At 43.0% G+C, this 24,720-nt stretch overlaps 1 protein-coding gene across 4 annotated transcripts in view; it reads left to right on the top strand.

Annotated features, from left to right (window-relative positions):
- Nucleotides 1–23,485, top strand: part of TGFBR2 (transforming growth factor beta receptor 2) — an 86,395-nt gene extending 62,910 nt beyond the window's left edge. For 2 of the 4 annotated variants that reach the window (XM_021666435.2, XM_064378588.1), the window contains 4 exons: nt 1,434–2,236; nt 4,210–4,351; nt 17,820–17,947; nt 20,817–23,485. In XM_021666435.2, coding sequence (XP_021522110.2) covers nt 1,434–2,236; nt 4,210–4,351; nt 17,820–17,947; nt 20,817–20,996 — 1,253 coding nt within the window. In that variant the 3' untranslated portion in view covers nt 20,997–23,485. Of the gene's footprint in view, nt 1–1,431; nt 2,237–4,209; nt 4,352–17,819; nt 17,948–20,816 lie in introns of all 4 variants that reach the window. The other 2 variants (XM_064378590.1, XM_064378589.1) reach the window with 1 other exon arrangement.
- The last annotated feature ends 1,235 nt before the right edge of the window (nt 23,486–24,720 follow it).

Genomic DNA, 24,720 nt, shown 5'->3' with positions numbered 1-24,720 from the left:
TCCTCTAGTATACAGATTGCACCATACATTTAGCCCTATCCCAGATGCCATATATTGGTCATTTGTATATATCCACTAAGTCCTCTACTGAGTACTCTTTGAGGGCAGTGCCATGCTCATCATAGACACTCAGTAGTGATATATTTGATGAATGATTCTAGCATCTGAGCATGAGGCCTCCTCATTAATGGGTACTTTGGATGACACATAAAGCAATAGAATTCTGGCATGTTTGCCCAATGAAAGCAGCCCAGCACAAGCTCTCATTGAACTAGAGCTGCCTTTTGCTGTCTCCTGCTCACTGTATGTTTCTATTCATGTCCTTCTTCCAAAGAGGGAAAACTATTTCACCAGCTCCAACAAGGCCAGCACATGAACCAAAGCTTGATGTACAAGCTATTATAGTTAGATATCTGGTGCTAAGGACTCTCCTCATCAGCCCACAGGGGCCTGCATCAGTATTCCAAGTCATAAAACTGCAGCATTTCCATTTTTAACTCATCTTACCTTTGTGGCAATGTTTTCATTGTTACTATTATTCTATGAAACTACAATTTGCATGCACACTGAAAAGAGGAATGTTGGCTAGATGTAACATCACTGCCGAAAGACATCCTTTCCACGGACTCCTCCCCTTTTCACCCATAGGCCCAGAGCTGTTGTTTCAGGGTCGCCTGAGTGCTGATCAGAGCAGAACAAGTTGGAGCTTAAAAAAGAGCAAAGACCATGGTGGAAACTGTGGCACTCCCTGTGTTTTTACCAGATATCGTACATGCAAGTTTTTCGAAGGCAGAAGCTGTGTCATTTTTTTTCCAGATTCCCATGCCATTGAGTTTAGGTAACACTCAGTGAATGTTTCATCTTTTTATTCAGAAGCTATGTCATTTTTTTCCATATTCCCAGTGCCTTGAGTTTTAGATAACACTCAGTGAATGCTTTGTCTTTTTATTCGGCACTATTGAGGACCTGCTGTGTGCTAAGTGCAGTCTACGGTATCGAAGAAGACATGGTCCCTGCCAGCATGGAGTTCCGCATCCATGGGGGATGATGAGAGTAGGGAAAGACAGATGTGAAATCAGGAGGTGGAGTCATAGTTCATTTGAGTTTAAGTTGTACTGAATGGTTACCTAGGAAAAGTATAGGGTGCTATGAAAATGTATAAAATAAGATAATTTTCCAAGTTTTTCTAGGCCTCCCTTGAGGAGTGACATATAAGCTGAAGTTTGAAGGAAGAGTAGGAGATGTCAAATAGATGGCCAGAGGCAGAGAAGACGGAATGAGTGTGCACTGACATCTCTGAGATAAAAATTAACAATATATTATCTATAAAACTGTGCAGATGTTAAAATCTGTAGATGTGCGGGCATGAACCCACTTCCCGATAATACCTACTACATCCAGCTCCTTCTCTCCTTGTTTTGTTTCCACATCAGACTATAATACCAGCAATCCTGACTTGCTGCTAGTCATATTTCAAGTGACAGGCGTCAGCCTCCTGCCACCACTGGCAATCGCCATATCTGTCATCATCATCTTCTACTGCTACCGCGTGAACCGGCAGCAGAAGCTGAGTTCATCCTGGGAAACCACCAAGCCACGGAAGCTCATGGAGTTCAGCAGCGAGCACTGTGCCATCATCCTGGAAGACGACCGCTCCGACATCAGCTCCACCTGCGCCAACAACATCAACCACAACACGGAGCTGCTGCCCATTGAGCTGGACACTCTGGTGGGGAAAGGTCGCTTTGCTGAGGTCTATAAGGCCAAGCTGAAGCAGAACACTTCAGAGCAGTTTGAGACAGTGGCAGTAAAGATCTTTCCCTATGAGGAATATGCCTCTTGGAAGACGGAGAAGGACATCTTCTCAGACGTCAACCTGAAGCATGAGAACATACTCCAGTTCCTGACGGCCGAGGAGCGGAAGACGGAGTTGGGGAAACAGTACTGGCTGATCACTGCCTTCCACGCCAAGGGCAACCTACAGGAGTACCTGACGCGGCATATCATCAGCTGGGAGGACCTGAGCAAGCTGGGCAGCTCCCTCGCCCGGGGCATTGCTCACCTCCACAGTGATCACACCCCCTGCGGGAGGCCCAAGGTGCCCATCGTGCACAGGGACCTCAAGAGCTCCAATATCCTCGTGAAGAACGACCTGACCTGCTGCCTGTGTGACTTTGGGCTTTCCCTGCGACTGGACCCTGCTCTGTCTGTGGATGACCTGGCTAACAGTGGGCAGGTAAGTTAGAGCTAATGCTGAATCCCTTTACCTTGTGCCTGGCCTCACCCTACCTCTTGATCCCTGTCTCCTGGCTCTTATCTCAAACAGCCCCGTCCTCTGGACACTGGTCTAGGGAATTTAGCCAAAGTATGGAGTCTGCCTTGAGCCTGCTCTGCTCTCTCCTGCCTGAGCATTTTTGCTAATGGACAGCATTTCTCCTCCCGTCTTCAAATCCCTTCCAATTGAGCACATTTTCCCTCCTGGATCCATCCTCATTTCTCTTCCAGCAAATGTTTTCTGTTTGCTTCAAGCACTGTTAGTACTTTACCCCTGTTTTTTGCCTCTGTTATGGTTATACTCAGTCCTTTCTACGCTGTACTAGCCATAGCTGTGTTGGTTTCTCTGTATTAATAGCATCGTGGAAGGCAGTCTCCCTGAAGTCCAAATCTACATCCACATGGTCACCCAAGATATCTAGCACAATGCCTCGAACAATGAAGGTAAAATAAGTACTTGTTGACTGAGTGAGCACTTGCACCCGTGAAGTACTCTCACAGATTAAAATGGAAACGTTTTTGGCTCAGAAACTATCAGAAGGTGACGAGAAATCACCACAACATCCCTTATAAGTGACGGGCCCAGCGTTTTCACACAGTGGGGTCCATGGAGAGTGGCACTGTCTTCTTTTTTTTTTTTTGAGACAGTCTCACTCTGTATCCAGGCGCCAGGCTGGAGTGCAGTGGCACAATCTCAACTCACTGCAACCTCCACCTCCCAGGTTCAAGGAATTCTCCTGCCTCAGTCTCCTGAGTAGCTGGGACTACAGGTGCACACCACCACACCCAGCTAATTTTTGTATTTTTAGTAGAGATGGGGTTTCACCATGTTGGCCAGGATGCTCTTGATCTCTTGACCTCGTGATCCTCCCGCCTTGGCCTCCCAAAGTGCTGGGATTACAGGCGTGAGCCACCATGCCCTGCCGGCACTGTCTTCTTGAGCCAGGTGGCAGCACCCACTTTGAAGCATTCAGTTACTGCTCAGTCAGCCCTGTGCCCATGGCAGCACACACAGTGTTGAGGTAAACATGTCGAAACGCGGACAGACTAATACCAGGATAATGAGCCATGCACTGACCTCTTGAGAAGAAAAATTTTTTCTAATACATGCCAAGAAGAAGCATTCCTTGGCGTGATATCAACTCACGTGGCTTCCCTAGATCCTTGGGAAGGGAGGACTTGATTGTTATTTAGTCAGTCAATACATACTACAATACTAAATATTTAAGTGACCCATTCCCTGGAACATGTTTTTTTCCTTTTTCATATGGATCTCATGTTTGCATATTATCAGTCAGAGAGATTAGCACAGACCTAAACGTCAAAATAAAACTACACGGCCCACACGTCAAAATGATAAAGTGATCCAGATTTGGTCTTTTACTGTGGAAATACTTTTATACAATTTAATTTAGTAGAGATATTATGCAATTATATTATATCTTTTGCACAATGGAATGTGCCATGGGATAAACAAAGATTAAGAATCAGTCCTGAAGTGATCAAAACTGATAGCAATTATTATTTTTACCGTAAGTCTTGGGGCTTCAGGAATTAAAAAATATTTAATTTTTGAAAAGCAAAAATAAACATTTAAAATACCACAAATATTGTCTCCCAGGTTATCTGTAAGGATGTTATTGAAAAATGTGATGACATAAGTCATGGGGTTAGATAAGGCAGTCTGGGGTTTGGCACTTCCTTATTTTGGCATGCTTTGTTTATAGTCTTTAGAGAGTTTTCAGGGAGAGAACATCTATTTTTAAAAATAATCATCTATCTGTACCTTTCTGTGCATTTCTCACTATTTAAAAGAGGACTGTGATTTTTTTTAAAGATCCTCTGCACATGTCATGGACCAACATCAGCTATATTGTGAAAATTAAAATGCAACTGGAATTAAATGATGGGCCTCACTGTCTGTTTTTGCTGTAGGTGGGAACTGCAAGATACATGGCTCCAGAAGTCCTAGAATCCAGGATGAATTTGGAGAACGTTGAGTCCTTCAAGCAGACCGATGTCTACTCCATGGCTCTGGTGCTCTGGGAAATGACATCTCGCTGTAATGCAGTGGGAGGTATGTATGGACCAGCGTCATTGTGTAGTGGTAAACTTGTCTTCAAAATAAGATCATGTGTTGCTTCAAGCATCATTCCAAGGGTTACAAAGCAGTTATTAGAGTTAGTTGAGATCTGGTATTATACAACCGTTCCAGAACTATTTGGGGTTAGGCTAAACAGCCTGGGTTTTTAAGCTGAAAGCTACATTTGGAGCATAAAGCTATATCTGGAGCATAAAGCTTTGTATCTCCTTTCATAAAGCTTTGTATAATTACTCTTCTCTTGACACGTCTCTCCACAATTATTTAAATATCTGGCAAGAGATGAATGCTAATACAATGTATAAGAATTACCTTTCATGATCATATGGATAATATTCAGATAAGCATCTGATTTCTTTTTCTTTGTGTTTTAAGGTTTTTCAGAATTCTGTCTGGGAAAAGGATTTGATTAAAAATTTACTTTTATGGACATGACATTCTTTGGTTGGGCAAAAAAAATCATTGTTTGAGATATTTGTTTAGGTTTTGAAAATTCTAGTGAAGAGTTTATTGAGGAAGGCCATCCTGTCACTCATTAAGCCTGCAGGACTGATTGGGAGACCTGGTTTTCTCCTGCAAAGCCCAAGGTGTCCAGCTGGCTTGCTCTTTTTCTCCCCAGTTCAGCCACCTACTTATCTTTCCTTTTAGGATCATTTCTCCCTGAACACACTGTCATAGCCTCCCAGATGCCCTCTACTATGTCTTCTCTGCAGGTTGTATGCTGAGTCCTTTTCATTGTTAGAGGCTATTACTACTATTGACTGTGAGACTGTAGATAGGATGGGCAACAGAAATCTGGGGCGCCAGGGTGAGACTATTGTTCTGGGAGTATTGTCCGCTGATTGCAAGAACAGTTGAGGTTTACATTGCTATACCCTTTCCTGACTCTCTCCTCAGTACCTTGGAGGGCAGATGAATGACACACAAAGAAATAGAATTCTGGCATGCTTGGCCGATGAAAGCAGCCCAACGCAGGCTCTCATTGCACTAGAACTGCCTTTCATGTCTCCTGTCCACTGTATGTTTCTATTCATGTCCTTCTTTATTTCTCAGGTGAGACAGGGTCTTAGGTCTCACCTGAGTAATCTGTGCACCCAAATTGGTCCTGGTTGGCTACCATATATGAGGCCAAGCTAACTCCATTTCATTTTTAACTTTTTGTTTTGTGATAATTTTAGACTTACAGAATAGTTGCAAAAATACTCATTAACTCAGCTTTGTCTGGTGTGAGTATCTAACCTAAACCATAGTATGACTATCAAAAACAGCAAATGAACATGGGTTCGGTGTTCTTAATTAATCCATATGCCTATTTGTACTTCCTAGTCCCCAGTAATGTTCTTTTCTGAAACAGGATCCAGTCTGGAATCCCGCATGGATCTAATGTACACGCCTCCTTAGTCTCCTTGACCTGGTGACAGTTCCCCAGTCTGTTTTTGCCTTTTATGACCTTGACACATGTGAAAAATTTAGAACAATTATTTAGACCATCTCTCACTTTGGGTTCACTGATGTTTTCTCATGATTAGAGTGAGATTACATATTTTGGGCTAAAATACCACAGAAATGATAGTGTGCCTGTCTTCAGTGCATCATGTCGGGGAACAAGATGTCCATGTGTCTGATTATTAATGTTAAATTTGGTCCCTTGGTTAAAGTGGGTTTCTCCTCAGTAAAAAATACTGTTTGTCCACTTGTAAGTAATACATGCCTTTGACCTGTTTCTAAAGATACTATACCTGTTTAGTAAAGGTACTAGAACTTTCCTATTCATAATTTACCCACTAATTTGATGATATATGACTAATTCTTGCCTATAACAGTTAATACTATAATGTTTGCTTAATGAAGATTTTCTATTTTTCTTGTTCCTTCTATATTTATTAATATGCATTCTAGTTTAAGAAAGATATGTCTCTTCTGTCACCATCCCTGTTCTTTGTTTACTAATTATGTATTTATGTCAGCAGGGGATTTTGGATACTTGTTTTATTATATGGGTATCCAGTATTGTCATTATTTATTTTGTTGCTTAAATTGCCACAGCTTGGGTCACTGGTCCAAACTACCCAACATTTTGCCCAAGGCAGATTCAGTTGGTACCACTGCTGGCTCTGCTTCTTCGTCCTGTTCAGAATATGCATAGCCAATTCTCCAGCGTGGGTCCAGGTCACCCCCTCCCATCCTGCACCCTGCTGAACCTCATGTGTTTTCCTGAGACCCTGGCATGAGGAAGGCACTTCCTATCTAGCTGACATATTTTCTAGTTTCCTGACCGAGATTTCTTCCCCAGCACACTTCCAAAAGTTAACTTTGTTTTTCCTTGCACAGTGAAATTTGTTTAACCGAGTTTCAACCACTGAGAATAATTTTCTGCTTGAAAGCTTTGACAGTTCCAAAATGAATCTTTAGGTGGGTATGAGTTCTGTCAGAGACAATGCTGTTGTCATTGTCAGAATAAATTTACCTAGATTTCAGTATCGTTTCCTATCCTTTCAACCCTGTTATTCTATAAACATGAGCGAGAGATTGTGTCTCTGTCTTTCCCTCTGTCAGTGCAGCCAGCTTATTAAGGCCCTAGGTGAGCTCCCAGCTTTCATTGTTATCACTGACAAAAACCCTTTCCTGTTGATATTTGCTGAGTGTGGAAGAATTTAAGCTAATGAGGAAGAACGAAGTTCACCAACTTTTACAAGGTCTAAAAACAGATACAGCATAAACAAATTTTCCCAAGGAAGGAACTGGTTTATTCAGCTAGTCTCAAAAAATCTTTCATAACCTTAGGATAAGAACAGACAGCCCTAGGGAACCGGAAAGAGGCCATCCCACTTCTCATTTCCTTTGATCTTAAGCCTGCAGTCCTGTTTCTCCCATCTTTGCTCAGACTGCAGACACCAAGGTTATTTATCCGTTCTCACACTCGTCCTGACACAAAGCTTTTCACTTGATTAACTGTGTGAACTCACGTAGTAAGCTCCTTCTCCCACCTTGATTTCTGCTTTTAAAGGCAGCAGTGGTTTTTGTTTGTTTGTTTGTTTGTTTGCTTATTTTTGGTATGTCTCAAAAACCTCAAAGACAGATTTTCAGCCTAGTCTTAGTTTCAGAGATTTTCTTTCACATTTAAAAAGTCCTTTAGAAAGTACATGAAGTCTGAAGACAGATTACATTCCCTCCAACTGCCTGTATCTTCCTGTTGTCCCCACTGTAGCTTTTGTAGAAACACAGATGGAAAGACAGGTCTTGACCTCAAGAAGCTTATAGTCTACAGGACGCAGTCATTTGGGTTTTTTTTTCTTTCTTTCTTTTTAAAAAATTTACACATGCAGATATGTTTCTTACCTTACAAATCAAATAAATAATGAATCCCTCTATTTGATGTTAGACTTTAATTTTAAGGTATAAGGAAGAGGGAAGGCTGTAAAAGGTCTTTACTAAGCTTGAATTTTTGCAGTTTGCAGTACAACATATGTAATTACCATTTTTTAAAATCAGCAGTTTCATTCCATAAAAGGAAATGTGCAATATGCTTACCTTTGCATGACGAATTATAGATGGACAGTAAAGGCAACCAGATCTCCAGTGTCCTCTCTGTAGCCTCTGAGTCTGTGTGTGCTTATGGGATCACGGATGGGGGCCACTTCTGTGACATGGAAGGCTTATGATCTCACCCATGAAGCCAGTGACCAAGCACCTACAGCGAGGCCTACTTGAGAGGTGTGGTGCACCTCGACTGCGTGCAGAAGGATGGTGGGATCCAAGTCTCCAGTGAAAACAGCTCATCTACACGACAAGTGTAGTGATCCACCCGCTGAAGGAGGGTAAATGTGGCTGCTTAGATTTCTTAGGATGACTGCACTGGTAATATGGATATAGCACCCCATCCTGTACTGAGAGAGTCCCCAGTTGTACTGAGGACTTTTTTAAGCTATGGAACATTGACCTTTCTGTTACCAATCGTTAATGAGCTGTTGCAGAAGTGACTATTTGTTTTAGTTTCTTAGATGTTAGAAGAAAAACGTTCTAAGTAGCAGAAGATCTAACTGAATGAAGTAGGATCCAAGCATTAGGGACAGAAGATTCCACAGAAGAATGTGAAATCCCACCTCTCCTGCCTTTAAGCGGCTCCTTATGTTTGAGCCCAGACTCTTCACATGGAGATTAAGGCTCCAAGCTCACCTCCACACCCCCGTCTCATTCTGTGTTCATCAGTTCATCATCATGAATGTACTGTAGGTCTCACCTCCAGATCACGCTATTTACTGGCACTGGCACTGGCACACTTAACTAGTTTTTAACAGGCAAGTGCAGTTCAGTTGTGATAAATGCTTAGGAAGGGAAGGCAGTGAGCTCAAGGGACTGAACGCCCAGGTTGGCTACAGAGAGGGCAGTGTTAGGGTCAGGGAGTGAGATCTAGGTCAGCTCTTGGAGGAAGAGGAAGACTGGGACGTCCTTCTGAGTTACTTCTCATCAGGCAGTCTCTCCTCTGCGCAAGGGAGCACAGGGAAAGCAGGAAGAACAGCACTGCACTGGAGAAGCCTCACTTGTATCAGGTGAGAAAATAAACAGATGATAATAGAGCTCTTCAAAACTTAGGTGGTACAGCTTCATTTAGCACAAAATTCCACCAGGGAGCTCAGGAGATGTGTTGCAGTTAAGTGAAGAGAGAGGTCAGAGAGAAAGGCTTCTTACTGAAAGTACATTTGGTCCAGATGAAGAAAGCCATAAAGGAATAACTACCACTTCTTGAACGCTTGCTCCAGACGTTAACTCATTTAATCTACCAAAACACTTTGAAGTATGGACTGTTATTAATCCCATTTTACAACGAGCAAACTGAGGGCTCAGGAAGTGGGAAAGTTGTTGAGCCAGGAATCAAAGCCTTGTTGTCTGACTCTGTAGCTCGCAGGCCTTACCATTCCTGGTATACTGCTCTGGAGAATGTGTTTGAAAAATAGTAGCTATGCCCAATGGAGAATGTGTTTAAAAAATAGTAGCTATGGCCGGGTGCGGTGGCTCACACCTGTACTCCCAGGACTTCGGGAGGCCAAGGCGGGCAGATCATGAGGTCCAGAGTTTAAGACTAGCCACCCAAGATGGTGAAACCTCATCTCTACTAAAGATACAAAAATTAGCCGGGAGTGGTGGTGAGTGCCTGTAATCCCAGCTACTCGGGAGGCTGAGGCAGAGAATTGCTTGAACCTGGGAGATGGAGGTTGCAGTGAGCTGAGATTGTGCCACTGCACTTCAAAGTGGGCAACAGAGCGAGACTCCATCTCAAAAAAAAATACACACACACACACACACACACACACAGTAGCTGTGATTCCTATGTTCATTATGGATAGGGTAGTCAGAGCTACTCTCTGCATCCTGGCAGTTGATATGAAGCCTTTCCAGCAGTAGCTGAGGAGACAGCCACACATTTGAGGAACGTTCAGTGATGGCCTCACTTCTCTGGGTGAATCCCTGTTAACAGCCCCCAAGGCTGTTCATTTCTGTAGCATTTCACAGTATTGATGCCTTAAAATTTGAGATAATTGCTTTATCTTGATTTCTCTAAAGGTATATTTATTCATCCATTCACTCCAAAAGTATTTATTGAGTACCTATTGTGTCGCAGGCATTATTTAAAATGCCAGGGATACAGCAGTTTAAAAAGCAGTATCTTTCCTTCAGGGACAGGAAGTCTAGTGAAGAGCCAGTGTTTAGAGACAGGTAATGAACAAAGAGATATGTAATATGATGTTGGAGGTAGGTGGGGTGGATGGGATGATTTTAGAAAGAAAAATAGACTTGGGGATAGATAACGAAAGAAGGTGTCATTTCAGACATTTTAATCCTCTGAAAGAATTCAAAAGAAAAAAGAAAACAAATCTTTCAGAATTGTTTGAAGTAAGAACAAGACAGAAGGAGGTGATTGGTGTGTTACTGTTTTATGAAAAAGGAGAAAATCCTTCTTCATGAAATCGCTATTCAGCAAGGACAGAACTGGAGACTGGTTCTCTTTTACAAAGAAATCTCTGTCCCAGGCATTCAGTCTGTTTGGTGTTCATGCAAGTGTTTGTGTGTTGTGTGGGAGGCGGGTGAAGGCCATCCATTCAGGGCCCCCTTTGGTGAACACAGCAGGCGCAATACTCACGTCATCCCCAGCCACACTGGCCTACAAGCACAGTGACTTCCACGTCCCTAGTCATTTAGTCCTTTGAATAGAAGCTGACACACAGCAGTCAGCTGAGCAAGTATTTAACAAGGAGTAACACAACTCCAAGAAGGGGTCCTTAGCGTATTGGCAAGTTGCTGCAGCCTTGTGAGATGGAAAAAACAAAGTGCAAATGAACCAAAAAGAAAGGGAAGGGGGTGGGGGGAAGAAAAAGAGAAAAAAATAGGGAGGCATTGGAGAGAAGGCCGAAAAGAGACCAGGATTGAAACACTTCCTTTTCCTGGATTTCAAGGGAGCACGGTTTGGAAAGCAGATATGAAAACTCGGGGGTACCACTTTAGGGAAAACCATCAACAACTTTGCTGCCCTGTTACGTTAAACTACAGTCAAAGCAACAGCTGTGCACCAGATGTTGACTTTCTGAGGGACACCATTGCTGTCCCAGAGACCTGCCCTCTGAGTGTTGTGGAACTGGGAAGAGACAGGCAAGCATAGTTTTCTCTCAAGAGCCCTTTGAGACAAATTATAAGAAGCTGCGAGGGCCAGGCAGTTGCAGGTGGCTTCCATCCACGAAAACACTGCAGGGAGAGATGGCGGGAGGGAGATGGAAGGAAGAGAAAGTCGTTTTCAAGCAGTGAAATCAAGAGGTTTTTTAGAAAAGATGCTGTTTGAGGCACTCAAGGAGATCTTGAGTGTTGAGCTCTGCTCGTCTGGCTTCAGAAACAGTCTGAGCGTGAGACAAAGCCTTGGCTTGATGAACTAATTCTGCTGTGTCGGCATATGTCTTGGGTGGAGTGCCTCCCACCCTGGAACAAGAATTTGAGTGCAAGTAGTTTATTTGGGAAGAGATTGCAGGGAATGCCAGTAAGAGAATGAGGAAATGAGTCAGGAAAGGGAAGGAAGCCAGCGAAGGATATCTTATCGAGTGAGTTACCACCATGGGCAACTGGAGTGTCCCTGCATGCAGTGCAGAACACATACCTCAGTGTCATGCCACCTGACTCAAAGGTAGCTGGGTGTTTATCTTTCCAGCCCCCATCAATCGTTGCTGGAGGGTTTGCTCCCCAGCCCTCCTCGCCTGTTCCACCTGGAGTTGTGCCAGCCTAACTGGAAGAGCCAGTGCGATGGGGTTGGGAGGTGGTGGTGCAGCTGGCACTGCAGGATCACACTGAATGATGGCGGGTGGCACGTGTGACTGTTCTCATTTTGTGGATACAGGAAGTGAGGCACAAACTCTCGACATCTCTCTTCCAAGTCCTCATACCTACTTTTTTGAAGGAGTTAGGGCGAAAACAACAAACAATACCTACGATGCATATTGTTAGCTCTACCACTTTTTACTTGCTAAACTCAGTCTTACTCTCTCAGCCCTTTGCTTTTTTCCTTAGCAGTAATTCCAATTTTTTTAAAAAGGTGTTTCTTATTATAGGTTAGCCAGGTGTAACATTGTCTCCGGACTCAGCCCAAGCACTCCTGAACTTGCTTTCTCTGCAGTTCTTCACAGGAAAAGAGGCCTTTCCTCCTGCACATGTGCAAAGAGGAACTGCACTAATTCTGTTGCCAGCTATGCCCTGATCTGATGCCTGTGGTGAAAATGAGATTCTCGTCCTTACCTCACCACTAGTCACATCTACTTCCCTGAACCCAGAAAGGACAAGTGTTTGGGCTTAATGTGGGTAAATAATAACAGCTAAGGAGAGGGCTGCTCTTTGTAAATTTTTTTTATTTGCGTAGCTTGTTTAGAAATGACAACTAATAACCTTCCAACAGATCCCATAAAGTTCCCTTCTCACGGTTATATGCTGAGGAGGGCTCCATCAAGGCAGGAAGGGACACACTTGTCACGTTTGGGAAGGGCATATTCCTACCGGGGACCGCCCCAGCTGTACTTGCTCTGGTTAGGGGAGAAATCTCTGAAATGCTTGGCAGAAATGAGCAAGCATGAAAGCTTCCTAAAAAGGAAAGGCAAATTTCTTCAGAGTAACAGTAATACAGTATACGATTCTAAATGCTCTTCCTGGAATCCAGTGTACTCCTTGGGCCTCAGTTTTCTCAACTGTAAAATGAGGATGTTGGATCACGTCTCTGAAGACTTTTTCAACATTCTTTGTCTGACTCATCTGAAACCCTTAAAATATGTTTAATAACTTGTGTTCTTTTTCCTGTGTCAAAACGCATCTCACATTCCTTATGACGCATTTAGAGCAATGCTACCCCAAGTGTGGTCTTTGGAAGGTGCTGGGTCCTCAAACTCTGTTTCTAATTTGCAATATAAAGACAGAAACCAAGATGTGTTTAGTAACTTTAATAGCAGTTTGATGTTGCGACAACACTCAAGTGGGATTCATTTTTTTTTGTAATTCATTTCTACTATATTCTACCAAAGCCTTTATCCCCAGTGAATGAATGGCAAAACACCTTGGCTTGTATATATATATAAAAAAAAAATAGATTGAGAAGTGCTCATTTATAAGTAATAAGGGAAAAATTTTAATCACTTTGATTCTCACTATTCAACCTAAGCCACTTTTGTGAAAGAAACAGTGGTTAGGAATTGGGGAGAGGGTTGCATTTCTTTATACATAATTATTTAGTAATTTCATAGTTTTAATCACATACATTTTCCAAAATAAAAAATATTTTAAGCACTATCATGAAAAATAAATAAGATACACAGTTTGGACCCAATGATTTTGCCAAAGTGGATTAAACATCCCAGTCTCCAGCTGCCTGAAACCTTGGGGAAAAAGTTGGAGTGTCAGAGGTCTCAGGCCATCAACTTGTTGCCAATTGCCAGCTCTTCCCAGTTCCCCAGAACTGCCTGGGTTTTGTTGCATGAGGTCTCATCCTAGGAAGGACCATTGGTATCCATCTGACTGGCAGAGGGCTTTCTGCCTTCTAACCTCCTCTCACAGGGTTCAGAGTTTCACCCAGGTGTCTCTGGCCACCTTCTTCTGCTGCTGCTGAGTCAAAACAAATGTCTGAGGCATTCTGAGGGATACTTACAACTGAGGAGCAGTTGAGAAATGCCGTCCAGGAGGGAATGGCCTCCATGTTACATGGTCATCCTACAAGTCCTAATGGAGGCCCTGGGAATCGCATTGCCTTAATGGCCATAGAAAGAAAACAAGCAACGTTGCCTGCTCACTGCAATTGGATAGCAAAGACGTTAACTGAGAGGCACATGTATAAACACTGCCAAACATTAAAGCATCTCCATACACATCGCAGGGCATCAGGAAAAAAATGGGGCTGGGAGTAGGATGTCCGACATGAGAGAGGAGGGTGAAGAAGAATTGCAAAGATCCATAGTTAGAAAAAAAAAAAAGCAAACATGTGTTTAGCTGTTTTGGAAAATCTATATTACATAAATAGGACATTTTTCAGAAGTTAAAGAAAGGTCAGCTTAAATCATGCACACACCACAGATTCCCATCCCTACTCCTGATCTGAAAAACTCATATTAAAATATAGGAGTATGACAGTTGCGGTCAAATGATGATCCCGCCTCCCCAAACTTGTCTATTTTAAACTTAGGAGGAGCCAGAAGAGCCATAAATTCTCTCAGTGGGGCACAAGAAGGCAGTCCCTTTGCCAGCACCTTTCAGGCTACCCGTGACCTCCCTTCCTTGTGAAATTACCCATAAGTCTAAGATGGGAAGCAGGCCTTGTATCCCTTGGGAATATTAGAGAGTCTTACAACTTCCCAATATTTTAGGAAAACTAGGAAGTGACTCATTTATAAATCTCTTTGCTCTGGGAAGGGATTATTGCCTTTGTCTTCCTTTCTCAAAAAGCATTCATTAATTTTTCTTTAAGTAAAAATATGCCTAGTGCCATCTCGTCTCATTCCTCATGGAAACTTGCTTTGATCCACAGAGCGCTTATACAAAAATTAAAATAAATTCTGTAGTTTATGTAATTCGGAAGATTAGGACTTGAAATGAATTGGCTCTGGGTTTATAGTCTCAAGGACAAGACTTTTTCTTTGTTCTCAAGGACCATCAGCCATGAGATGGACAGCTGGGGTTTATTCTGATCCCAGCATTTTCCTCCCCTGATGTTAGTCATGTCCTCCCCTGTCACTTCTGACCATGAGTATAGGAATTGTTGTTGATGATCGGAGGAGAAAGAACTCTCTGAAATGCTTGGTGGAAAGGAAAAAGCATGAAAGCTTCCCAGAAAGGCAAAGGCGTTTCATCAGAGTAACAGTAATACAATGTGAGATTCAGAATGTTCTTCCTGGTTTAGTAATTTCACCTTCACGAGAAGGAGCTACATCAAGGCTTCCCCAGGGTAACTTTGTAGCCACAGTCAGATTGTACAGATTTGCTGAGACAAAGGCTTGGGGAGAAAGGAGAAAGCACTTCCTTGGTAGTTGTATTGGGCCAGCTTTTCAAGAAGTAGAGTCTGACACAAAGACTTTTGTCCAATAATTTATCGAGGATAAGCGCTCAGGAAAAGTAAGAGAAGCAGGAAGAGGCATGGAAGGAGTTAAGTAAACTTGTAGTTCAAGAGAGGTCTAACCTCAGCCTGATTGCGCAGGAAGCTCTGGAGAGTGTGAATTGCACCAAGAGCTAGGAGAGTTGGTCTGTTAAACTTCAACATCAATTTGTCATTGACCATAGGCCGTCTGTGAGAGTAAGGCAGTCATGTCCAGGAATCTCCAGGATAGGCATCTCCCATCAGCCAAGGACAATCTCCCAGAAAAGGGTGAAGGTGTGAGCCCTTATGAGCCAACACCTGTAGCAGCTGGAGGCTATTGGCCCTAGCTTGGTAAAGGAGACCTCGGCAGGTACCAACTAAAATTGCTACAGAAGCAAAAACAATTGAAGATGGAAGGTCTGTGGACTGTACCATATCTAAGGAACAGTTTACTTTTTATTTATCCTTTACTATTATATTGTAGTACACACATCTCAAGATATGGTACCAAGAGGGCATCATATTTGATTAGACTGGATTATAAGATAAATTTAGAGAGGAACATGGAGGTAGGTCAGTTCAGTCTATTCATTTTATAGAAAAGAATAAGTATGTCAGAGTAAACACTTACTGGAAACCAGATCTGATTCTCAGTTTTCTCTTTTGCTTGAATTCCACCCAACTCATATTTATTAAATTCTTACTACGTATAAGGCACAGTTATAGGCACTGAGCAGATAAATGAAAGGCACAAAATTCAGCCACTGCCTTGGGCCTTAGGCATTTACAGTCTGGTAGAAGATAAATAGAAGAAAAAAATAACAGTGTAAATATTATGCAAATCACAATTCAGATCTCACCCAAGAGCAGTGTGGCTTAAGTGCTTGGGCACTTGAAGGCAAACGCGTGACACACGGGAGGGTGGTTTGTGCTTGTCTCAATGTGATGGGAGGCCTTCATCCCAAATTCCCCTGTATTTAAAACTATAAAATAGAAAATATCCTGGCAGCTCTACTATTTGGGTGAGGCTGAAGAAGATAAATATGCAAGTAGGGTTCTGGGAAAGGGGAAGAAAGAAAACAAACAGAACATAGACAAGCCATCCCTTTTCAAAATGTCATCTTGCCGTGAATGCTTCTTCAATTCTTAGCCTAGAAGTGCAAATTTATTGAAAATTTTACTCATTAAATAAGATTATTTTAAAGCGAAAGACTAAAAGTGCTACTTAGTTTGGAGAAAAGTGTTGAATCTAGACCATTCTCTCCTTTCAGCCCAGATATGTTTTAGTACCGGGGTGTCTTCTGTCTTTTTAACTATCCTATGCTCCGTTGACACCTATATTAGTCTGCTCATTTAAATTGATGTTTTGTTGTCTTATTCATCCAGAGTTTATGTACTGCCACTTTGGGAGAATCTAAGATTCATTCATTCACTCACTCAACAAAGCATTTGTTGACAGCCTGTTGCATGGGAGACCCTTGCAATTGTCACCAAGAATACGAGACTGAGAAACGGACTCAACTTGCATCCAAATGCTCACAGTCCAGTTAGGTGAAAAAAATAAGCAGGTGAATACATTAAATAAAATGTGGTACATGCAAGAATAGAGCCCTGCCAAGAGCATCTAACCAAGATGGTCTCTAAGGATGTTCAAGGAAGTTTTTATAAAGAAATTGACCTTAGTTGAAGCCTGAAGCCTTGGTGAAGGGTTACCTCCTCCTCTATCATTTTCTTTATAGACTATACCATCAGAGGAAGATTATCTTTTTAAAATTTTGTTGATGTTATTGTTAATCTGTCCTCTCTGTCTTCCCACTAAAACAGCATTTTTCCTTTTTTAAAATCAGTGATATAATAAGGAGTCTTTGTAGACAAGTTTTTTGTCATTGTTGCTTGTTTTTTATTTTTTTTTTATAGATACGGGATCTCACTATGTTGTCCAGGTTGGTCTCAAACTCCTAGACTCAAGCAATCCTCCTTCAGCTTCCTAAAGTGCTGGGATTACAGACGTGAGCCACAGCACCTGGCCTGTAGACAATATTTTTTTCTAATCACTACTCTCCATGATTTTTTTCTATAGTAAAATAGACATAAAATTCATCTTAACCATCTTTAAGTGTTCAATATACTGGCACTGAGTACATTCCCAGTGTTGTACAGCCATCACCGTTATTCATTTTTCTGTAACTTTTTCATTTGCCCAGCTGAAATTCTCTACCCATGAAAGGTTAACTTCTCATTTCCCCTTCCTCCCAGGTTGCCCCTGGACAATCACCATTATACTGTCTCTGAATATACCTGTTCAAGGTGCTGCAGATAAGCAGATTCATACGATATTTGTCCTTTTATGTCTGGCTTATTTCACTTGGCATAATGTCTTCAGCCAGAGTTTCATTCCTTTTTATGCCTCAATACCTACATGAAACTTAATACCCCATTTTAAATCTCTTTGTATACTCTGGGACTTTGGAGGCTCCCAAACCATTGTAATACGTAAGATGTTTCCACTTCCCAAGAACCAGTTTCATCCTTTCGGTGCAATATCACCCTGTAGAGAATGCCTGTGTTCAAATGTAAGCTCTGTGACCCTGTCAATCTTGTCCACTCTGTCCCCAGCTGTTAGCATAGCACCTAGCACACTTTAAGTACTCAACAATCATTTGTGGACTACTTCTCTAGCTCTTCCCCTAACCATTCCTTCCTTCTTATTTCAATCCATTATTATTACAATTTGCTCTTCATCACAGATGTATTTGTTACTTTGTGCTTTATGCTCCCTGGCCAGGCATCTCACCATGCTCATCTCCTTGGCTGCACCGCCACTCTCAGTGACCCTGTGTTTGCTGGCTTTCTTCACAGAAGTAAAAGATTATGAGCCTCCATTTGGTTCCAAGGTGCGGGAGCACCCCTGTGTCGAAAGCATGAAGGACAATGTGTTGAGAGATCGAGGACGACCAGAAATTCCCAGCTTCTGGCTCAACCACCAGGTAAGAAGCGACTGTTTAGAAAGGTCAGTAAGATTCATCCGAAGTTGTCTCTTAGGTGACAGAGAATTCTGGAATATTGGGCTTAAATCTGAGGGCAGGTCCCATTGTGTTCTATGATCCTGTTAAATTTTGTTTATAAAGAAAATTTCAATGAAGTGGATGACCCAATTATTATAGGTTCCAACCAGCTGATATATACTCTGAGAGCTCACAAATAGGCATTTGGAGGGCATTTGTCACCTTCTCCAAGCCCCCTTGGTTCTGGGTTAAAACATTTTGTTCGTAGCCTCTGCTACTTCCTCACTCCTGGGCCTTCACGTCAGGAGTTTACATTTCATTCCCTCTGGATTCCAAATGTTTTCTTCTGGGAATCTTGAGCTCCATAAGGAAATACTTAGCAGATGCAAAACAAGCAGAGTTTGTCAGGCAGCTGGACGGAGATGTGACTGTGACATGCTGAGGGTTGTGGACAGGTGTCTGCAGGCTGTGCTCACAGACTTTGGAGGTCTCAGAAAGCACATGTGGAAAAGAAGAGACTGACTCCTCACTCTAGAATTAAGGAAAGCAAAGAAGAGGAGAATGCTTGGGAAGGAACGAGAAACCTGTCTGCTGGGAACATCCTAACGGCCTCTTATATTTTCTTGTCTAGAAATGGTAGCTAAAGCTTACGATAGCAGGGCAGTCGTTCTGGACTTAGAGGCCGATCCAAATTGTTGATGTTTGGGGGCACTTGGATGAGGGCAATGGTCAGAGAAAAAAGAACACGACAGTTTGTGAGTGAGACAGAAGTGGCCATGTGTCTGACACACCCAGGAAAGAGCACTTCATGGAGAATGAGAGAGAACACTGTGGCCCAGCTCACTGAGAAAACTTCTTCCTACTGACTAAAACCTCGTATTGCCTCTTTTGGATGAATTCCCTCAACCATGAAGGCTGAGGCTAAGTTGTAGGTTTCCCTAAGGGCAAGGCACATTCAGATAAGAAACAGAAACAAATCAGGCACAATCGGGAAGACAAATGGAACAGGAAGCCTGGTCTCTGCCAGTCCTGGCCCAGAGCCACTTCAGCAGACAGACCTTGCTAAAGTCCTTGGAGAGGGTGGGGGTGAACCAGGCTGTCGTGGGTCACTGGCTTCTCTGTTTGGGCAAATCCTCTTTGACTCTAAAACTGTAAGAATGTTTTGCATACATTCTGAAATCAGAATGTGCTGGAGTGTTGTTTCTTTCAAACTCTGTGGCCTCCTCTGCTGTATAGTTCTCGTAATGAAGCCATTATTCATGATGATAAAATTCTGAAAAGAATTTGCATAATACATTTTTTTCTCATAATGAGGTTTGTTGCCCTATTGATTTCAAGTTAATGCTTAATATTTAATTTAATTTACTGCCTGTAATTGCAGTGCCAGAATAAAATAAATGTTACTTGTGTACCAGCAATAACACTCTACTCTTAACAGGGCCATCAGTCAATACTGTCAATTAGGTGAATTATGCAATTAATTTAACATTATGAACTCATAGGATGGGGAGGGAGAGATAGGCTCCTAGGTGTGTTTGGAAAGTTGTTGGTATTAGAAGGCAAGTAGAGAAAGTGCCAGCTCTCCCAGGTAGTTTTATGATTTGTCCACCCCACTCCAGCCACCTGTGTGAGGGATCGCCATTGGCAATGCTGATCTCGTAACCGGGGGGAGCACACTCTGTTTCCACCTATCACACCATTTATTTAACTCCCGCCTGCTTTATTTCCAAAAAGGATTGGAAATGATAGCGAAAATATTTGCAATGCAAAATGAAAGTTAGACCAGTGAGAGAAAACTCTTGCCACTTCCTGGGCAGGATCTCCTGGATGGGCTCCTTGGATGGGGCCTTGATTGGGTTGGAGTGAGCCCTATGAAATGGCATAGAGTTAAGCCCGCTTGACCCACAAAGGCAGCTGTTTCATAGGGTCCAACCTGATGTTGTGGGAGAGGAATGGAGCATCCTGGAGGTCATCCTTGGGAGCTCGTAGACACTGCTACTGAATCACTCTACAAGATGTGTGGCCTTTCCAAATAAAACCACGCCAAGGCCTGCATACAACTCTAACTGGGGTAGTCAGCCCTGTTCCATTAGAACAGTGTGTATGACCCAGCTATATGACACTCTGGAAGAGGCAAAAAACTACAGGGACAGTAGAAGATCAGTGGTTACCAGGAGTTTAGGGGAATGGAGGGAGAGATGAATAAGTGGAATGCAGGGGATTGGGGGGCGGGGGGCAGATAAACTATTCTGTATGATACTATAATGGTAGATACATGTCATTATACAGTTGTCAAAATCCATGGAATATACAACACCGAGAATGAGCCCTGATGTAAACTATGAATTTGATTGATAATGATGTGTCAGTATCAGTTCATCAGTTATAACAGATGTACCACGTAGACGCATGATGTCAAGGTGGATAAGGCAGTGATGTGTGGGGAAGGGGTTTGTGAAAACTCTGCACTTCCCACTCAATTTTGCTGTGAACCTAAAACTTCTCTAAATAGAAAGGTGTGAAAATGATATTAGGGGCTACAACATGGGGAATTTTCAGGTGTTGTGTTAGTGTACCCCAGAAGCCCAGCAGAGGGTCACTGTGCTGTCAGGACCTATTGTGATCAGGTAGTACCAGAGCCAACAGGTACGGCAGGTTTCCATCACGGCTGCCACCCGCACAACCCCCGCTTTCCACGTGGAACTGGCTGGCCTCCAGCAGAGGGCGCTCCGTCAGCACACGTTAAATGCACAGGTACTTTTGGACCCTGCCCTCACTATAGCAACAGGGTCAGCAGGCCACCTTGCCCTTCGAGGAGCCCAGCAACTCATGGTGCCCTTTCCCGCTACAGGGCATCCAGATGGTGTGTGAGACGTTGACTGAGTGCTGGGACCACGACCCGGAGGCCCGTCTCACAGCCCAGTGTGTGGCGGAACGCTTCAGTGAGCTGGAGCACCTGGACAGGCTCTCCGGGAGGAGCTGCTCTGAGGAGAAGATTCCTGAAGACGGCTCCCTAAACACTACCAAATAGCTCTTCTGGGGCAGGCTGGACCAAGTCCAAAGAGGCTGCCCCTTTCACCAAAGAACACAGAGGCAGCAGGAAGCTGCCCCTGAACTGATGCTTCCTGGAAAACCAAGGGGGTCACTCCCCTCCCTGTGAGCTGTGGCCCTGAGCCGAAACAACAGCAGCAGGGAGTGGGTGACATAGAGCATTCTGTGCCTTTGACGTTGTCATAGGATAAGCTGTGTTAGCACTTCCTCAGGAAATGAGATTGATTTTTACAATAGCCAATAACATTTGCACTTTATTATTGCCTGTATATAAATATGAATAGCTATGTTTTATATATATATATCTATATATTTCTATATCTATCTATCTATCTATCTATATATATATAGCCATACCTTGAAAAGAGACAAAGAAAAAGATCAAATATTCCCAGGAAATTGGTTTTATTGGAGAGCTCCAGAACCAAGCAAAGAAGGAAGAGACCCATGACAGCATTAGCATTTGACAATCACACATGCAGTGGTTCTCTGTGAAACACGGGGAAAGAGGCTCCGTGTCTCACAGCCAGCTTTGACCACATGGCACTTGCTTTTGCAAAATCATCATTCCCTGCCTAGGGGTTCTCTTCTGGCCATGGAACTAAGTACAGTGGCACTGTTTGGGGACCAGTGTTCCTGGGGTTCCTGTGTGCCTTTGTTTCTCCTGGACTTTTCAGTTAAGCTCCAGACACCACATCTGAGGGGCTCCTTTAGAAACTCTCTCTCAACGTAATTTAGAAACTCCACCCCATCGTTTAATACCTTAAAGGTTTTCAGCCCCACTTTTTACCTTCCTGGGTTGCAGAAAAATCGGAACAGATTTCCCCATCCATGCAGTTGCCCCACCATCTACTAATGAAAAATAGGTCTTTTTTTCATCTTCCTCCTAAACTTACATTACTAGTCTCTGCTCCCAGCCTTCATCCTTTCCTAAAAAGGAGCAAATCCCCACTCAAGGCTTCATCTTTTTCATTACACTTGACTCAATTCTCTAGTTTTGTATTGAAACACCAATCAATGGGTTCCATCTTTCTGGGCTCCTGAGTGTTCAAGCACAGTTTGGCCTAATGAAGAGGCTTTGAACTGCACAATACTGTCATTGTCAGGACCAAGACCTTGGGCACTCGAAACATATGTATCGTTTGGTCAGCTCAGTGTTTCAAAAAGCGAAGCCATATTATAAATATTTGGAGATTTTGCAGAAAAATCTGGATCCCCAGGTAAGGATGGCAGATGGTTTTCAGTTCTCTCTAGTCCACGTTCACAAAATGTGAAGGTGTGGAGATGCTTCCAAAGCTGCCTCACTCCTCACTGTAAACATTAGCTCTTTTCAGTGCCTACCCCGACCCTCGTCTAGGAATTAAATCTGCACCTAACCAAGGTCCCTTAGCATCTATTCTCTGGCTAGATATAATTTTGACTACCTTGTCTGGTGTTAAAATTTGAAGTTGGTCTTTTACTGGACTAAAGGGGAACTCCTCTAAGGGTCCCAGTTAGCCCAAGTCTCTTTTGCTTCTATGGTAATAGTTTTACCCTCTGCATTGGAGAGAGGAGCCCTTTACTCCAAGAAGCTTTTCTCATGGTTACCGTTTTCTCTCCATCACGCCAGCCTTCCCTACCTTTGCAGAAATTGCTGGAGGACTTGAATGTGGGACATATAAGTCCCATTTTGCAGTTAGGAAATTTGTGTCCACAAGGACAAGAACAAAGTGTGAGCTTTAATACTCCATAGGAAACTTGTTAACCAACAAAGAAGTGTCAATGCTGCAAGTAATCTCTTTTTTAAAACTGTTCTTGAAACTACTTATTTTCAGCCAAATAGGAATATTAGAGAGGGACTGGCAGTGAGAAAATCAGCTCTGTTTGGATGTTGGAAGGTCTCATTTTATTGAGATTTTAGGATACATGCAAAAGTTTGGAATTAGACGGAACCTTTGGGCACCCTGCTCTGTGTGGGTGGGCTGAGAGGTAAAGCCATTGTGGCCGCAGTTGCATAGATGCGCCTAGAAATTCCACTTGCTCCGTCGGGCATGCGGATACCATCCCAATAGCTGTTGCTCGTTGACCTCTAGTGGTGAGTCTCTAGAATACTGGCCCATTCATGAGACATTCAAGATTCAAAAGAGTATTCTCACTTCTGGGTTATCATCAGCATAAACTGGAATGTAGTGTCAGACAATACTGTGGCATGTTTTATTTATGTTTTTTTTCTTAGTCAAGAAAAAAGACCAAGGAATAACATTCTGTAGTTCCTAAAAATACTGACTTTTTTCACTACTATACATAAAAAGAAAGTTTTATTCTTTTATGGAACACTTCAGCTGTACTCATGTATTAAAATAGGAATGTGAATGCTATATACTCTTTTTATATCAAAATTCTCAAGCACTTATTTTCGTTCTATGCATTGTTTGTCTTTTATATGAATAAAATGTTTATTAGAGCGAATAAAGCGAAATACTCAGGTGAGTGTCGTGCCTCCTGTTCCCATTCCTAGTAGCTAAGTCCATTCGCCTCATTTGGTTATTTTGCAACTTATGTAGAAAACATCACCAGATAAATCATCTCCAACTTTTTCATACTTACCATCTTCCTCAACTGACAGTCTCACACTCCTTTAAAAAAAGTCACAGAAGGCCGGGCACGCTGGCTCACGCCTATAATCCCAGCACTTTGAGAGGCCACGGCGGGCGGATCACGAGGTCAAGAGATCGAGACCATCCTGTCTAACATGGTGAAACCCTATCTCTACTAAATATACAAAAAGAAAAAAAATTCGCTGGCCGTGGGGTGGTGCGGACCTGTAATCCCAGCTACTCAGGAGGCTGAGGCAGGAGAATCGCTTGAACCCAGGAGCCGAAGGTTGCAGTCAGCTGAGATCACGCCACTGCACTCCAGCCTGGGAGACAGAGTGAGACTCCATCTCAAAAAAAAAAAAAAAAGTCACAGAAGCTCAGTAATATGAGATGAAGCGGATGTTGCTCATGCCCTGCCCGCCATGCTGACATTATGGCATAATGTCCCCCTGAATGCGCAGAAGACCTCTCCCCACCGTCTCAGGCGCTGCCTCTATCCACGTGGCTGTTTCTTGCAGGGATTTTCACACCAGATGCTGCTTCTGTTTTCTCCATTTCTCATACGAGCAAGCTGTTGGCTCTCTTCTTGACTCTTGTCATATTCCATGCTTCCCTTTTCTGCCCAGATACCACATCCATTTGGTGCTTTTAATTGACTAACCTGAATGGTGAGACGAATATGCCTTAGGAAATTGGCTCCAGGTCATTCCTGTGACCAAGTGCATGAGACTTTCTGCCTGAACTTCATGCTACCTGTTTTGGAATCAGAGATTCTGTGGCTTTTCTCAGTCATGTCATAGTGCCTGCACCAGGGCATTTCAGCCTGAGCACTGCTGACTTATTTTTGCTTTGGATGATTGTGTGTTGGGAGGAGGGAAGCCATTCTGTGGACTGCGGGGTGTCTAGAGCATCCCCGGCCACCACCCACTAGATGCCAGTAGCACCCATCCCACAGCTGTGACAACCAAAAATTTCTCCAGATATTGCCAAATGTCCCCTGAAAGGCAAAGTCCCTCTCAGTGAAGAACCACTGAGCTAGATGATGTGGTCCTACTGTGGGCCTTAGTTACAGTCCTGTCTTTACTAGTAGCAATTTTAGTCATTACTAGTTGTAGAGGCTACTTGCTC

Source organism: Aotus nancymaae, unplaced genomic scaffold (assembly GCF_030222135.1).
Source record: "Aotus nancymaae isolate 86718 unplaced genomic scaffold, 86718_ANA_hifiasm-v0.15.2.pri h1tg000019l, whole genome shotgun sequence".
In the NCBI taxonomy this organism is placed as follows: domain Eukaryota; kingdom Metazoa; phylum Chordata; class Mammalia; order Primates; family Aotidae; genus Aotus; species Aotus nancymaae.
This window is presented reverse-complemented; position numbering and strand designations above follow the sequence as displayed.